General features: G+C 46.8%; 1 protein-coding gene and 1 long non-coding RNA gene across 4 annotated transcripts in view; both read right to left on the minus strand.

Annotated features, from left to right (window-relative positions):
- The window catches only part of fbxw7 (F-box and WD repeat domain containing 7), an 81,388-nt gene extending 79,370 nt beyond the window's left edge, over window positions 1–2,018 (minus strand). For all 3 annotated transcript variants that reach the window (XM_048242360.1, XM_048242343.1, XM_048242350.1), the window contains exon 1: window positions 1,241–2,018. In XM_048242360.1, the coding sequence (XP_048098317.1) occupies window positions 1,241–1,918 (678 nt within the window). In that variant the 5' untranslated portion in view covers window positions 1,919–2,018. The remainder of the gene's footprint in view (window positions 1–1,240) is intronic.
- Window positions 2,019–2,052: 34 nt separating this feature from the next.
- Window positions 2,053–16,028, minus strand: part of LOC125294044 — a 57,813-nt gene continuing 43,837 nt past the window's right edge. The window contains exon 3 of the long non-coding RNA XR_007193473.1: window positions 2,053–2,155. This is a non-coding gene — a long non-coding RNA (uncharacterized LOC125294044). The remainder of the gene's footprint in view (window positions 2,156–16,028) is intronic.

The following is a 16,028-nucleotide window of genomic DNA, read 5'->3' on the forward strand; positions in this document are numbered from 1 at the left end:
ACATCAATGTCGTTCTCCTCATCAGTGCTGACTAGCTCTAGATCAACACTCTTCTCGGGAGTTTCACTGATACCTGACTATGGTGTAATAGTGCACTCTGCAGACAATCATTTCCTCTTATTCCAACTGGAGGACTTGCAGTTTGGCTACCCAAATAATTTTAGACAGGGCATTCAAATTTTACTCTTTATATCCGCGAAAGACAAGGGCAAGTTATGCAAATTAAGGTTTGGGCATGAGCTGCTTATCTGCTGAACTGATCCATCACAGATCACTGACAGAGCATCACACAATGAACAGTCTAGGCCAGTGGTCCCCAAACTTTTTCTTCCGAGGGCCAGCTCACTATGCCTGGCTCTAAGAGAGGGCCAGAGACTCGGACTACATCAGTAACCATAAATAGCTTAGCGCTGTGAACAAAGGCAGTCTACCTTAGTTGAATATTCCATTACATTTAATCTATAGGCTATTGCAATTTAATACCATTGTTTATCTGTGTTTATATTGCCATCTTGCCATATCAGTGTAAAATCTAGCTCAAATGAAATAATACTAATAATAGCATTCTCAAAACTATAAGCAGGGAGTCCCAAAAGTATATTTTGAACTCTGAACTTTGCATACACAGCTCAAGTTGTGAACAAGCAATATCCTACAAATTTAAAGTTCTCAAACTATGAGTTTTATGAAGTGGTGGCAGAAACATCTGAAATGACCACCATTCTAACTTTCACTCACCTGATGAGAACTTTGTGAACTCCGTATGAATATTTGAACGAGTGGATAAAAAATAAAAATAATTATACTAGAAAGTTCCAGAATTATGACTTGAATAGAAGTTAGTTATTAACAATTAATTGATAAACTTTTAAAATACTTTGAGCACTGATGCAGTCAGCAGAGGCCTCTTACATTGTTTGCAGGTAGGCCTACTATACATTTCATTCCGTTTTCAATGGCAAACGCGAAACAGCGCCAAAACAACCACCAGTGGACAAAAAGAGTATTACATGTGTACTGTTAAGACCCGCCATAGAGAATGAATGGGGGAAATTACTATAACCTACTATTAGGTTATAGTTTGACGATGTCGTACTCCCGTGCCGGCCGGATCCTATATACCACGGACATGTTTTGGGGGGCCACCTAAAATGAGGTGGCGGGCCGTATCCGGCCCGCGGGCCGTAGTTTGGGGACCACTGGTCTAGGCTTTTAACGGAGGGTATAGATCAGTGCTTACCTTCTTGAGAGGTGAGGCTTGAGTCTGATGTGGTCTTCCTGACGGGGCATCCACGTTGTCAGTAGAGTCTGCTACACTGTTCTTTAGGGTGGGGAGGCCCTCTTCCCCTTCCTCTTCCTCCTCTTCCTCCTCTCGCTCACTCTCATCCGAGTTTTCAAACTCGTCACTGTCCTGGTCCATCTCCTCCTCCTCGCCCCCCTCCTCCTCCTGGGCCCCTGGGCCTCCCTCCGTCTCCCGTTCTGTCCTTTCCTCCTCGGCTCTGTGCCGCGCTGCTCCTCCTTCCCCCGTGCTGCTGCTGCTGTTGTTGTTCTCCTCCTCCCCCTCCTCTTCCTCCTCCTCTTCCTCCTGGTCCTGCCGGCGTCGGTCCTCCGCTGCCCAGCACGCTCCCTGCTCCGCTCCGTTCAGCTCACTGCGCTGCCTCTGGGGGGCGCCCTCACCACGATCCTCATTGCTGTGCATCTCTCCCGAGGGCCACGTCTCCTCCTCTTCCTCTTCTTCCTCCTCCTCCTCCTCCTCGTCTTCATCGCCCTCTTCTTCATCGCCCTCCTCTTCCTCCTCCTCGCCCTCCTCTTCCTCCTCTCCGTCTCGGACAGGCTGGCCTGCGGGGGCCGCTGCTGTTGCTGTTGCTTCTGCGGCTCTGGGTCGTTCCTGCTCTCCGTCCTCCAGCACGCGGTTCATGTTCTCCTCCTCGTCAGCCTCCTGGCCCGGCTGGTGTGCCGAGGCCGTGCCCGAGGCCGCTGCCACCGCCGCGCGGGCCGAGGAGCCGTTACCTCGACCCCCCGGCCCTGGCCGTGGCCGCGGCCCCCCCCTCCGCCTGCTGCCCCCCGACAGCAGATCCTGGTTCATTTCCAAAAGCCAGCTTGCTACCTCCTGCACCTTCACTAAGCTGTCTGAGGAGGAGAAAGGCTTGGCATTCTGAAAAAGAGAAGAGAAAAACTGTTAGTATAATATTCATATACCACAACAGACTTTGGAATCATACTACACATCACCATTTCATGTGGTATTTGAACCCTCAACACTCTTGTCTTCCACTTGACTTTGGCATGTTGAGGTATCAGAACATGAACAAAACATGAACTAACATTGTCATAGCCAGTGTTTCATGTTTAAAATATATGTTGGGAAATGTGAGCAAGGTGACAATCATAATCAAAAGAGTTGAGGAATCAACTCTTCCCTGTCCATTTCTGCAATTACAGTTTTTGGCCACAGGGGGGCATATGAGCTCAAAGAGTGTCCAGGGTCAGTGAGCCTTCAGGTACTTATACTAAACTGCTCTGCACTTCTCTGGTCTGCAGCTGAAGCCCACAGCCTGGAGCTTAGGGAAGGGATACAGTCTGTTCAGAAGAGGAGTATACAGTCTGTGAAATGTGTGTCCTTCACCTCAATCACCTGGCATCATCAGCTTTGTTTCAGCTTAGTCATCTGTGACTTTTTCCAGTTCAGTTACAAACAATTGCGTGTGTGTGTGTGTCCGAGTGAGAGATTGGTATCAGTGTTTTGCCAGGAGATGACACACACACCTTGAGCTTTTGCACTTCTTAGACGACAGCACACAGAAGCCTGCAGCTTATTTCTCGCTCAGTGCTCTATGCTCTGCGCTCTACTGCACAGCTCCAGCTGAACTCCTCTGAGGCCAGGGAAGCCGTTTACAGGGAGGGCGTGATTGAAGTAGCAGCGTTGCACTCCTAGTTGATTTGTAATGCGGGAAACCCTGATTACACAAGGTTGAACTCATCACAGAGCTCAGTCTGCACCACGCTACCAATCACACTCCATCTCCACCATCCCAAACATATGCACCCTGCTTTGCAGATTGTGTTTTATTAACAGTTCTTTTGGCCAAGTACAACAGAAAATCTCTAATATGTAAAAATAAAAAAAATGGGGAAGAGAACCCAGAGGATAAAAGGCACACAAAAAGGTTTCAAGAGACTCATGTCTTAAGTGCTATGACTTGATCATCAAGACGTGAATGCACTCATTAAAGTAAACTAGTCATTCTTCAGTGCCGTTTGGCTATTTTAAGGTAAAGAAACCAGAGATAGTGCACTATTGTGCTGTGCCCTCATGACTGCTATGCTGCAGTGGCTGAACAGTGGCAGAGATTCTTTAGGAGTATATGCATTAAGGAGGCGAGAGGGAAAGAAAGAGAAAGAGAGAGAGAGAGAGAGAGAGAGAGAGAGAGAGAGGGAGAACGAGAGAGAGAGAGAGAGAGAGAGAGAGAGAGAGAGAGAGAGAGAGAGAGAGAGAGAGAGAGAGAGAGAGAAAATAATGTAAACCAGATGGGCCATGTTCTCACAGCAAACAAATGCATGCTTTTAATGTGCCCATAGATAACCCCCTGAGAGTGGCTTCCCCACTTAGCACAACTCATTTAGCTACTGGTCCACTATTTAAAACACAGAGCATTAGGCCCACTTCAAATCAAACGTCCTGCAAGCAGCTGTATCTGTGTCAAGAGATCCACCGGAGAACAGTGCGCATGATGGCACAGTTTGATGGAAGCCCTTTTATGTGGTTCACACATCAGAAGTGTTACAAGCTGAGCTATTCTCCGTGCTGTAACTTATTTGACAGAGATTGTCAGATACTGTGCATTACTGTCAGGCACGCTCATCCCAGCTGCAAACGAAAGTCATACAACAGCATGGTGTGAGGGAGAGAGAAACCGTCTTGCTAGTCCAAGTAACTTAACAGCAATACAATATGCCTACATTGTTAGTCACAAATACTGAGTGAGTACACTTGCAAACTTCCTATTCAAGTTTAACATAAAGGTTTTTTATGTTCTCATAGAGAATTATCACAGCATTGGCCATGTTTGAGTGACGTGCATGAGATGGTAATCTGCACTGTGCGTGGGATCTCTCAGGCCAGACTACAGGAGTGAAGTCTGGGAACATTTCCCAGTTCCACTAATCAATACCATCAGCATTCACTGCAGCCTAGAGATAAACACAAAAACAAATCAACAGCAATGTACTGTATCTGGACCCATTGCCGAAATGTCAATCACCTTCACATCTGACCAGTAATCTTAGGATGGCAGCAATAATCATGCAAGTCTAAAAATTCATCTTTCTGCCTCTTCGCACTGAAAACTGCAAAACCCTCATTTTTTGGGGTTGTCTGTTGCACTGTAACCAAAAGACAGCACTGGTCAGGACTCAAGAGGAGTGGTCACAGAGGTGACGTACAATGCAGAACAAGAAATGACACACAACTACAAGATACAACATCAACACTACCAAACCAGGTTTGGCAGAAAATGTACATATATAAGGGATAATGGACGACACGGCGTTCGGTTCACGGAAATAAATGCACGTTCGAGGTTGAAAAAGGGCCCCGATGTGCAGCGGAGGTGAATTAATATACAAGTGTGATACGGCCATAAGAAATTGGATCTACTTTATAGGTGTGCTAATAACATTAATACACGTTCTAAATAACGCAGAACAATGGGAAATTCAACCAAGCAGTGGAATAAGCTCTAACAAATAGCATTTAGCAAAAGTTGCCTGCACCACGATTGGTTGCCTGCACCACGACACACAGCAAACTTGCCAACCACCTGTCACAGCTATCAGCGGAGAGCACCTTTATCTTAAAAACCTTGTGTGTCCTTTTCAGTCGGCCAGAGATGGAGCTGGCAATCTCAGTAAGTGAACAATCATTCTAGTAGATAATTTGTTTTTCACAGAGAGCAGTGGAGAGCGGGAGACAGACCGATACACGGCACTCAACCAAAGTCCTTTTAGGCAAGTCCCTCCACTCGGCGGCCATTTGACAATGCTTTTTGGGCACTCGTCGGGCATCCATTTCGGTAGAAATGCGCGTGCGCAAGGCTTCACGACACCAATCTTGCTCCAGCGGCGAGATCACAACACATGATTGGCACGATGTCTTCACAACACACCATATGATTGGCTCAATGTATTCACATCACACCACATGGTTGGCTCAATGTATGCACATGTCGACGTTTTGCTGAGGAAGGGGTGGGATATGTGCAGACAACGGCCATATTGGCGTGACAAACTAGCCCCATGCATTTCTATGGAATATTTTTTGAGTGCTGTGTCTCCACATTAGAAAGTCTCTGACTCAACTGCTTTGCTGTGTGCAGTGTTCACTCTGGCCACATGCAGCTCCTCAAATGTTGGCACTCCTTAGTAGGGGAGAAATGGAATGTCCAACTGGGTTTTCTTCTGTTAGGAGGTCACTATGGTGATCTAAACTGATCATGCAAAGCTGACTGACACAAACAAAGTGTGGACATTTGACTTGGAGACACCAGAGAGTCATGAAAGCAGTGTCATCAAGATAATCCCTCATGACAGGAATTATTTACTTAATCTGTGGATGCCAACACTGGGACCATGCTACTATTTCACTACCATCAGATAACAGAGTAAACAAACTCTGCATGACTAGGGCAACAATACAGAACGGATACTCCAACAATGCAGAGCTCTTGTTCACATCAGATTATTTGTGCGAGGGATGGCACAGCGGTCACAGTGGGAGACAGGCAGGGAAAACGGCAGAGCGAGTCGCTTCCTGTAGCCGAGCCCCACTTCCATTATGAGAGGCTATAAAACATCCGACTTTCCAGTTGAGCTCTGGCTCTTGTCCAGCCACGCATGGACCGAGACAGAGCGGAAGACGGAGAGGGCGAGGCGGGCGGGGGGAGCGAATGAGAGTGCACTCTGGGATGAGTCTCCGATAGCGATGTGAAGCGCTGCGTGTCATTGCTATACTTATTACCGCGCTGTACACCTCTATGACAGGTCATTTATCTGTATCTAAGGCCAGAGGAAGCCAACGTCCGGAGAGCACACGCACACACTCTCACTCACTCACTCACTCGCTCGCTCTCAATTTCAGTTCTACTCCCTACTTCACCCACTCTTAATCAGAATCAAGTTAAAGAGGCTTAATATAATAACGGTGTGTCGTGTGGTTTTCTTTCTTAATTTTGGCAGCCACTGAAAGGTTCTGGTGTACAGTAATTCAGTTACATCACTGTCGCAAAAATGAATCACAGCTTTCTCCGGTGGCCAAAGACAACAGGATATACAGTACAAGGGACACAGCTATTTTTGCCCTACAGTCAAAAAGCTATGACTGCACAAAAGCACATCAAATTGGTAAACTGTGTTTTAAAAAAGCACTGATTATAGCTCAAAATCTAGCTTGCTTTTTGAGTAGCTGGGCAGCTGGCTCTTTGTAAATGAAATGTTGCTCAGGTCCCACAAAAACTATAGTTGTGGTAGTTTGGCAGGAACCATATGTATTGCCACATAACCAATACTTATGCCATATGAAAAGAACCTGATATTACGGACTGCGTTCCAACCAACACATCTCTTCAATAGCCTCTCATACTGTACGCTCAGCTGGCATGGGGACAACTAAACCGACCGACCAGCAAGCACAACTCTGATAGTTTAAAAAGAGAGCTAGCATTTTGTGTAATTTCCTGTGAAATGTTAGCACCTGACGACCTTGAGGAGTGTGTGTGTGTGTGTGTGTGTGAGAAGAGAGAGCATTTCAGGCAAGCATTACATCCATCTCCAGTTGCAGTCCAGTAGTCCCCAGGGACCTGTAGTTCATAGCAGCTACCACGGCGAGCGGAAGGCTATGAATAGCCCAATTTGCCCTGCACCTTACTGGAGAACAAAGTCTCCGTAATTAGACTTGAGAGTTGCATGTTGTTATTGTTGTGGAGACGATCACTGTGGTGCACAGGAGTGGAGGGGCACACGCACGCCAAGACGTCCTGGGAAAGCAGCTGGCATGGGGGCAGACCGGATGGCAGGGGGGAGCGGTTTCATTCCACAGCAGTTTAAAATAGAACCTTAAACATGTCCAGCAGATCTATTAAAGAGGAAATGACTGGGCCACAGAGCCTCAGGCAGGTGTACTGGTCAGAGTTCTGCTTCTTGTGCTTAGATTCGTGCCATCTACACTGCCGTGGCCATTTGTAACTGGATATTTCATTAAAAGGGAGGGAAAAATCAAATGTAAGGGAATAACAAGCAGTCTGGGGTGACCAAACAGGATGCTCTAATTCAGATGGCTCTGGATTCAGAAAATCTCATAAACCATCTGGACCATCTGGAAAGGCCGACTCCTGCTAAAAAGCCTGCTTTTGCCCTCTCTCGCTGCTTTCGTGTGATCTGGTGAGGAGTTGAGGAGGAGAGACAGGCTCAGGTCTGTGTCCTTGACAAACGTCCTTCGAGTTCCCATAGGGTCAGTGCTGCTGCTGTGGGGGGCCGTGCAGAGGCAGGGGGGCATCAGCAGAGAGGACAGCTGAGGAGAGAGGACCCTAACCCTAACCCATACATGAGCGCACACATCAAAAGACTATTTTATTAGTCTTGTTCTTCATGAGGGAATGTGACATGTACTCATCTACAACACGTAGGCCATCACAATAGGAGTAGGCTAATACATTCATTCTAGAATCAATTAAATAAAAAGATGTGTACAACTGTGTCAGGCAGTGTGCCATGACTAACAGTATCAGCCAAAACAAGGTGGAAGAAACGCAATGTTGCAGCCACAGATGTGAACACATGTACACACACATACACACACACACACACAGAATGTTTGTTTGTTTGTTTGTTTAATTTAAGGCCATTTCAGCAATGTAGGCTATTTAATGGCCAGAGCATTGTGTGTTAGAGAAGCTTAAATATGGTTTTTTTTTTTTAAATCTATGCTAGTAAGATCACACACACAAAATTTCAAAACCATGGTTCAGAGGCCCATACATAACCAAAAGACACAGCTCAGTTTCCACCAAATCTGATCCACTAAAAGCTCTGTTCTTTTCCCCCCAGAGAGGGTAGATTACAGCTTTTTCTTCCTTTCCTAATCAGCGTAATTGAAAGTGGCCTGGGCTATGCAGTCACTGCAGTCAGCAAAAAGCATCAGCCCGAATTTGCGATGACACTCACGCGGTGCAGTTTCCATTCAGGCCTGCCTGTGAGGCGATTTATGAAACGGACTCCGACACGAGGGAGGGCACAGAGCAAATATCTGTCTGCTGTGGTTATCCAGAGGCATTTAGCACGGCGCACACCTGAGAGGAGGATTTAAAAATACATTTTTATCTGAGGTGATTCAGCTGCTACTGCAGAGCATTTTCTGAATTCCAGCTGTGTGAGGTACACAGGCTCGCTCGACTCACTAAATCACACCACCCACCATCACGCTGAGCTTTAGTCTCTTATGATTACCGCAACAGGTGGCGACTGCTATGCTGTACCGAATGCCTTTTTCAAAAAATGTCTGCCTGCCGAACATCAAAACATCAAACATTAAACACGACAATAAAACAATCTTGTGCAACAGCTAAAGGAGCAGCCAGCCAGCCCTCCATACAACGAAAAAATGACAAAGGACAGACACCCTCTTAGGTTCATGTCTGGTTTGCATCATCGCATCTGGTTTCACGTGCTTTAAATAGCACTCCTAGGCCACCACTCAACGCAGGCTGTTCCCACTGGAACGGCTCCTCTTCAGCCTCTGAGTGTGGCAGCAGCGTCAAAGCATATGGGTCTGCTGGAGCTGGAGCTGTGGCTGGACAGGTCCGTATGGCCCAGAGTGCTGCAGCTGATGAAGACAGAGAGCTCAAGAGCCAAGTCCTGAATGCCACAGCTGCAGGGGGCGGTACTGCAGGAGGCCTGAGAAGAGCAGAGGGCACGCGCGCACACATACACACAAACAGAGGAAAAAACACTGCCTATCTCTAAGTGCGCATGAGTGCAACCTATTCTCTCTCTCTATTCTCTCTCTCACACACACACACACACACAGTTGTCCTCGAGTCAGTTTCCTGACCCTTTGGTAAATGGAGAACAGCAAGCTCATACAAACACACTCATACACACTTAAGCGCGTTCTTTTTCTCCCTTTAGCTCTGCATCTGCGTAAAGGAAGCCCTGGGTGGTTACAGTAGGACTGACTGCTTCTCCCTCATTTTCCACAGCCGTCTAGTGGGCGCATGGTCATCAACTCCACTAAATGTCCATTAAAATTCCAGCAGCATAATGAATGGCCATCGGGGCTGTGGGTATTTAGCATCCCTAATCTGCAGGCCATTTGTACTCGGCCTTAATAGCCGTCCTATATGACGCTAAGTGGAACTCGCTCAGAAATGGTCTGCTTTGTTTATTTTTTTATTTATCTCTCATTACTGCTTTGCGTCCCTTTCTCCTGCAGGCCCTGCGCTCTGGGTGAAAGAAGCAGACCAGTGGCTAAGCAGATGTGAACAGGCAGAAGATTTATTACGGAGACAGATTGGATGGCGCTCGGCTCGTTTATTTCCACCCTGCTTGAAAGCGGGTGACGCGCGCACGGCTCAGCTTGAGCCCAATCTGCTCGAGAAGAGGGGATGAGGAGGAGATTCTAATAAACAGGCGCAGGTAGCTGCTCGCGTCGGCTAATGCCAATTACGCCAGCGCTCAAATTACCACCTGTCTCAGGCTAATCAAGACACAATCACCGTGACGAGTGGGCCTCATCTTCAAAACAACCTCGCATATGGCTGGAGGCTAATGCTGCTCAAACGAAAGGGCAACATTGATTGAGCAAGGGGGATAACTACATCAACAGTACCAAATTTGGCAATTTCATGAGGATAACATCATCTAACAGACATATTATATTGTGCTGAGCACTCAATACATAATAGTCACAAAAGTAATGCATCTCTGTAGGCAACAAAACCTCTGTTTCCTGCCATAAAGGCAAGTCAAGGACACGATGTATCCTCCTAGCACCCATCCCAGGTATAAACACAATGAGCCGAGTTGTTTACGTGTGGTTGGGTAACAGCAGACCAGAGGCTATACAATGGCCTACATACAGCGGCAAACACAGCACTACTCACACACCACCGCAAACTGCCTGGAGATCCTAGAAGCCAGGAAGGACCCCCGCCGTATTCTAGCTTTCCAGAAAAGTAATATACGGTAGCATTGTGCAACACTAAAGAGCCCTGTAAGCACATCCACAATTTTACAGAAAAGAAACTTGTATATAAATAATAATAATAATAATAATAATAATAATAATAATAATAATAATATTACTACAACTGTATGATGCCTTCCACCAAATGGCAGCACCCCATAAATCATAAATGTCACTTTAATAGACTCAGGGAAGAACAAGGAGAACAGCAAATTCAATACCAGCCAATAAGTCCAAATTGGTTCAAAGCCATCCACAGAGCGTTCACTCTGCACACCGTGAGTAGCTTTTCCCCTCATGTCAGACTGAAGCGTACTTCCTGCCCGTCATAAGGGCCATGTTAGAGTCTCAGATGGCTCAAGTGGCAGTGGCCACGGCTGAGAGAATGGGACCCCCTGCCAGCCAAGTGATGCCCAGCTTTGGCTCAAAAGGAGCTAATAAAAGCAAAAGTTAATCTCCATAATTATAATTTCCAACAGCGGTCATGAGCTACAGTATCAGAGTCAAGTCCTGCTTTAAAAGACTAATCCTATAAATACAAAGCTAATGCTTCAGCGTGCCCCCGGGTCTACGTTTTAGAGACAGACACTATTAATCGATGACGCTATTAAAAGATTGGGCTCGGGACAATGTCTGCAAAAGGGATACAAGACCTTCAAAACATGACCTGCACTGCAGTTCCGACCAGCAGGAAGATGATTCTCTCTTGGGTTTTCCCTAAACTGCAACATGACTGGTGTTCTGTTGGCTGCAGACATTCTGCATTTTAAGTCAGGTCTGGTTTCCAGAGGGGGAAAAAAAACAGCTCATCCATTTATCTGCATTTCTTTTCCATTTTTCTAGCAAACAACTGCCCTCCCTGTCCTCATCTGCCCCAAAAACCATCTAATATCCAGAGATATCTCTGAGAGATATTATTTCATGCATGCATCACTCTTAGAGTCTGTACTAGCAATTCAAAAGAGGAAAAACACAAATGATATCCAAACTCCAAACCACCAGAGCACTCTTTGCAAACTCATCCACCCAAACGCCAACACAGCCCAGCATTCATGAACACTCAAGACACCCTCCAGTCAACCCCATCTCCTGAAACCCCACCACCACTAAATCACAGGGTGTGCCCCTTCCCCTGTCCTCCTTGCTAAATCAGAGCCCTGGAGCCTAAGGGCTGTGGCTGTGTCTGTTTCCGAACGCCTCAAAAGAGGAGTCTGTGGTCACCAAGGCAGTCAGTGGGACAGCCATTAAATCACCTGGCAAAATCCACAGAGCCTTTAGTCTCAAAGGCCCGCTAATGCTGGAATAACACAGAGCCAGCCGCCGCAAGGTCAGGACAGCTACTCAAGAGGACACAAAAACACTATTCATGCAGAGACTTTTCTGTCCACCTGCTCTTTCGAATACCACTCGAGGCTACACATCAAACTTCTCATGTTTAATATGCATGGGTCACATTGCCAGGTCATTGAGCAACTGTCACTCTTCAATCTTGACACTCCACAGTTAGCATAGTCAGTGTAATCACTACATAACAACAAGACACCCTCTAACAATCTCCTGAAAGACCCTACTAAATCAGATGCATTCCCTGCAAAAGATGCTAAATCAGAGCCCAGAGCCGCCACGTGTGTTGCCCAGGGTGCAGGGTTACCTTAGAGGGGCAGCCACTGGCCAGCCGCTGCAGGTGCTCAGAGGTGTGGCTGCAGGAGAGCAGGTCGGAGCAGCAGGCCGAGCGGCCCAGCCTCTTCATCAGAGACGAGATGAAGCTGCAGCCACAGCCACACATTGACTTGCTCATCAGGAAAGAGACAGGCTGAAAAAAGTGCCCCAGAACAAGGGAGGCCGAGAACAAGCAAGGAATCGCGAAGAAGAGAAGTAGGGCTCAAAGTCACGCTCCCAGGGACGTGTTCTGGTGTGGCTTCTTCCTGTGAGCTAACATTTGGCGGACTTCCTGTAATGTCCAAAGTTAGGGGGTCCTCCAGACACCTGATGCCCCCCAGCACCCCGTCACGCAGGATGCCCAGCCTCGTCCTGTCTGCAGCTGCACCCGCTTTCTCTCTCTCTCCGCTGGAGTAAACACACTGGGCTCGTCCAGAGCAGACCGGGAGCACGCTGTGCTCACAGACAGCCACCCTCCCCTTCCTGCTCACCTCCCTCCACCTCTGCTTTCAGTGACTGCTGATACGGATGCTCTCTCCATTCTCTGTGATTCACTTCCTCTCTTCCTTTCGCTTCCCTCTCCCTCCCTCAGCAGCAACAGGGGCACAGCTCTGCTCTCACGCCTCCTCTCCAAACTCCTCCCCGTGGCCTGATGGCAGTGGTCCACAGCCGGCTGCTGTTAGCCACATCGGAGCACCGCTGCTGCCCGCTGCTCACCACCCGTAACACTCCGTGAACACGTCTCCCTTAATCGATTTCACGGACACACACTCCTTTAAAATAAAAAAATGCTTTAAAAAAAAAAAAACGCTTGCCACTGGCAATTCAGCATCCATCTCTGGCTCATCCTCAACTGCACACACATGGACCCACCCACCCACACACACTCTTTTCCTCACTACATCAGTCTGACAGCAGAGGTCCATAGCTCGACAGGTACAAATTCACACTGCATACGACGTAGCCTCGGGAATGACAGCAAGTCAGGGGTACTGCGTGTGTGTGCATCATTTATTATCCCACACTGCAAATATGTGAACCATCAATTTATATCAAATAAGATGAACATCAAAACATGCCACTGTTAAATTGCTTTACCACAGTCTAGTGTATTGTCACCTCAGACTGATTTTCACTCTGCTTAAAGACGGTTCCAACACACAATCCATTAAATCGTTGACGGGAGTTTGTCAAGTTCTCCACACTAGCAATAAAACCTCAAGAGAGCTAGTCCACAGATTGGCACAGACACAGTGAGAAGTGATCCAGAATCGGTCTGATAAAAAAAGGGGGGGGGTTCTCCTTAGCCCTTCCAAAGCAGTTCACTCACGCTTCTGTGGACCTTATCGCTTCTGCTTCAACTGATTAGCTGCTGATGAAGCCTCTGGAAATGCCAGCTGCATGCATATCAAAATCAGCATGTCGATGAGAGCTGGTGAAGGGGAGCAAGACGGAGCTCAGGCAGCTCTGGCGAGAGGTGAGAGGGGAGATGAGGACAGGCCTTGCAACAGGGATCCATCCACACTGGAGAAACAGGGGTATGGTGGACTTCAATATAGTTAAGTGGTGAGGCAGGAACTTGGGGTTTTGAAAAAACACCCAAGATTACGATCTACACTCCATTACCGAAACAGGATGAGATGAGCTGTTCTGCAGGGTCTATCCACCCACACAGACGCAAACACACACACACTCTCCCTGCTCAGTATTCATCTGGTCAGGTACACTCAGCCAAGCGTCACGCACAGACAGGCTGGAAATCGACTGCAGTTAGCGTGAGTGGATGAGAGAGAGTGAGAGTGAGAGAGAGAGAGAGAGAGAGAGAGAGAGAGAGAGAGAGAGAGAGAGAGAGAGAGGCAAGAGAGAGGGAGGGAGAGGCCAAGACCGGCTCCGCAGGCAAGGTAAGGCAATTTACCCAAACACTGACCTCAACAGAGGAAAATCCCACAGATAGGCCAGAGACTGGAAGAGACGTATAGAGAAGAGACTTCCTGTCTGCCAGCTCATCAGCATTCTGCCCGAGCGAGGAGAGGGAGACGGAGTGAGCAATAGAGAGAAAGAGACAGAAAGGAGAGAGAATAGTGGATGGGTGTGAAATGAACCATGGAAAAAAGTTAGCCTGTTGGAGGAGTGGTGCATGCGACCAACACACCACTAAACAGAAACGACAACCCTGCATGGTCATTTAATAAGCTGGAATTATATTCTAAGCCCTTTCACTTCAAACAGAAGTGGAGCTCCCAAGCCCAAACCAGAAGAGACAGAACATCAACTGGAAGCAAATTGGGTGAGCTAGCATTTGAAATGCTATAAAGAACACTTAACCAAGCCCTCCTGACAGAGGTTCTAAAAAACAACTAAAGGAAAAAAGCGCAGGATATAAAAAATTTGTACTCTTAACCCACTGCCCTAGAAAGCAGTCCTGTGTCTTTGGAGATCAGGCCTGCAGCGAGCAGGGAGAAGTGAAGGAAATGGCACCCACGATGACCGGGAGCACAGCAGAGAGAAACTGTCACGCTGGAAATCCTCGGCAACAATCGGAGCCAAATCCTTCCTTATCCGGAAATCACAGATCACAGCAGTAGAGGGAGCATGGTGAGCTCAGACTCAGAGGCAGGGTGCCATATCAGACAGCGATTCAAATCAGAGCTGCTTCAGTCCACACTCTCTTCCCTTTTCATCTACTCATCGTAAAAGAGAGAGAAGACAATAGAGTTTGTTAAGCAGGACTAATTATACACAGCCTTTGTTCCCGGTGATTCTTACTACCATTTCTATAATCTAGGGCCCCAATTACAGATTTTCAAGAAAAGTGCAACTAGTCTCATAAAGAGATAACTGACCCTTGTAGCAAGGATCAGAGGTCACAAGTTAAATTTAAAATGCAGACAGGAAAGATTAACGGAAGTCTCGCTCGTGCTATAAGCTAAGCAACAAACCAGCATCCAACTCCAAGAAGCTTAAATATTTCCAGCCCAGTCAAATTTGAAAATGACAATTTCCTCTCAATCAGACGGCAGCCTACAAGTGTTCTACGCATCTGAATGACACCCTCCTTTGGAGGTTTTGTGAGAGACAGTCGCAGAATCAAAACTGACTGAAGTGTCACCCAGTTGTCAAAATATAATGAGGTGTAAAGAGCTCATGTCTTGAGCTTTGTAATTTGCATAGCAAGCAACTGAAACATTCACCTTCAACTATGAGTCTGTCCGAAACGGAAGGCAGCTGCCAGCTGCCTCCAACTGTCTAAAGTTTTTATTTTTTTTATTTTGCCGTTATCATTACTGTTATCGTTCTGTAAGGACTTCAAAATTCAGAAAAACAAAGGGTCTTAGAAGGCAGAATTTTATACAAAATATTCAATGCCACCATTGTTGCCTTCAAAACAGAAAAAACCTGATACTGTTTCTATAAGACATTATGAACATAAAACTTATCTGCAGGTCTGTTACACCCCAAACTAATGTCTCAGTATAACTAAATTGGAAATGGTCTGTGCTTGTCTATTCTTATAAACATCTGCACCACACAATTGCATTATGTACAAGAGTACATTTTATCAACCAACTTGACAAAAAAAAATAATGTTAGGGCAACATTTATATAGCGTCTTTCACAAAGCAAAGGTCACAAAGCATCAAAGCTCCACTACGAGGGCAGAAATCCATCTCATCAAATCTACATAAACCAGATAAAGCCTCATGTACTGTACTCTCCGAGGCTGGGTGATGAGCACACGGCCGAGAAGGCATCATGCCTTATGACTGCACCTTTTTTGACTCCAAGGCACACACACACACACACACACACACACACACACACAGAATGGAATTAGATGGATTAGAGCATTCTAGAGCATTGCTGCTCTTTCCTGCAGAGGTAATGAGAGCCTGGGTGAAAGGGCGGTACATTCATTATTTATGAATGATGCTTTTAACAATGTCAACTCAGCTCCCCACTCCACAATCGACCAAGAGCCATAAAAAGGCTCAGTGTAGAAATGTGCATTATCCCACAGGCAGAACATGTGACTGGGCTGGCCTGATGACTAGGAAGAGGAAGATGAGAAGGGGAAGACAAAAAGAGCCCAGGTCAGAGGTCAAAGAGGTCAATGACCATCAACGTAATATTT

This window comes from Alosa alosa, chromosome 1, assembly GCF_017589495.1.
Source record: "Alosa alosa isolate M-15738 ecotype Scorff River chromosome 1, AALO_Geno_1.1, whole genome shotgun sequence".
In the NCBI taxonomy this organism is placed as follows: domain Eukaryota; kingdom Metazoa; phylum Chordata; class Actinopteri; order Clupeiformes; family Clupeidae; genus Alosa; species Alosa alosa.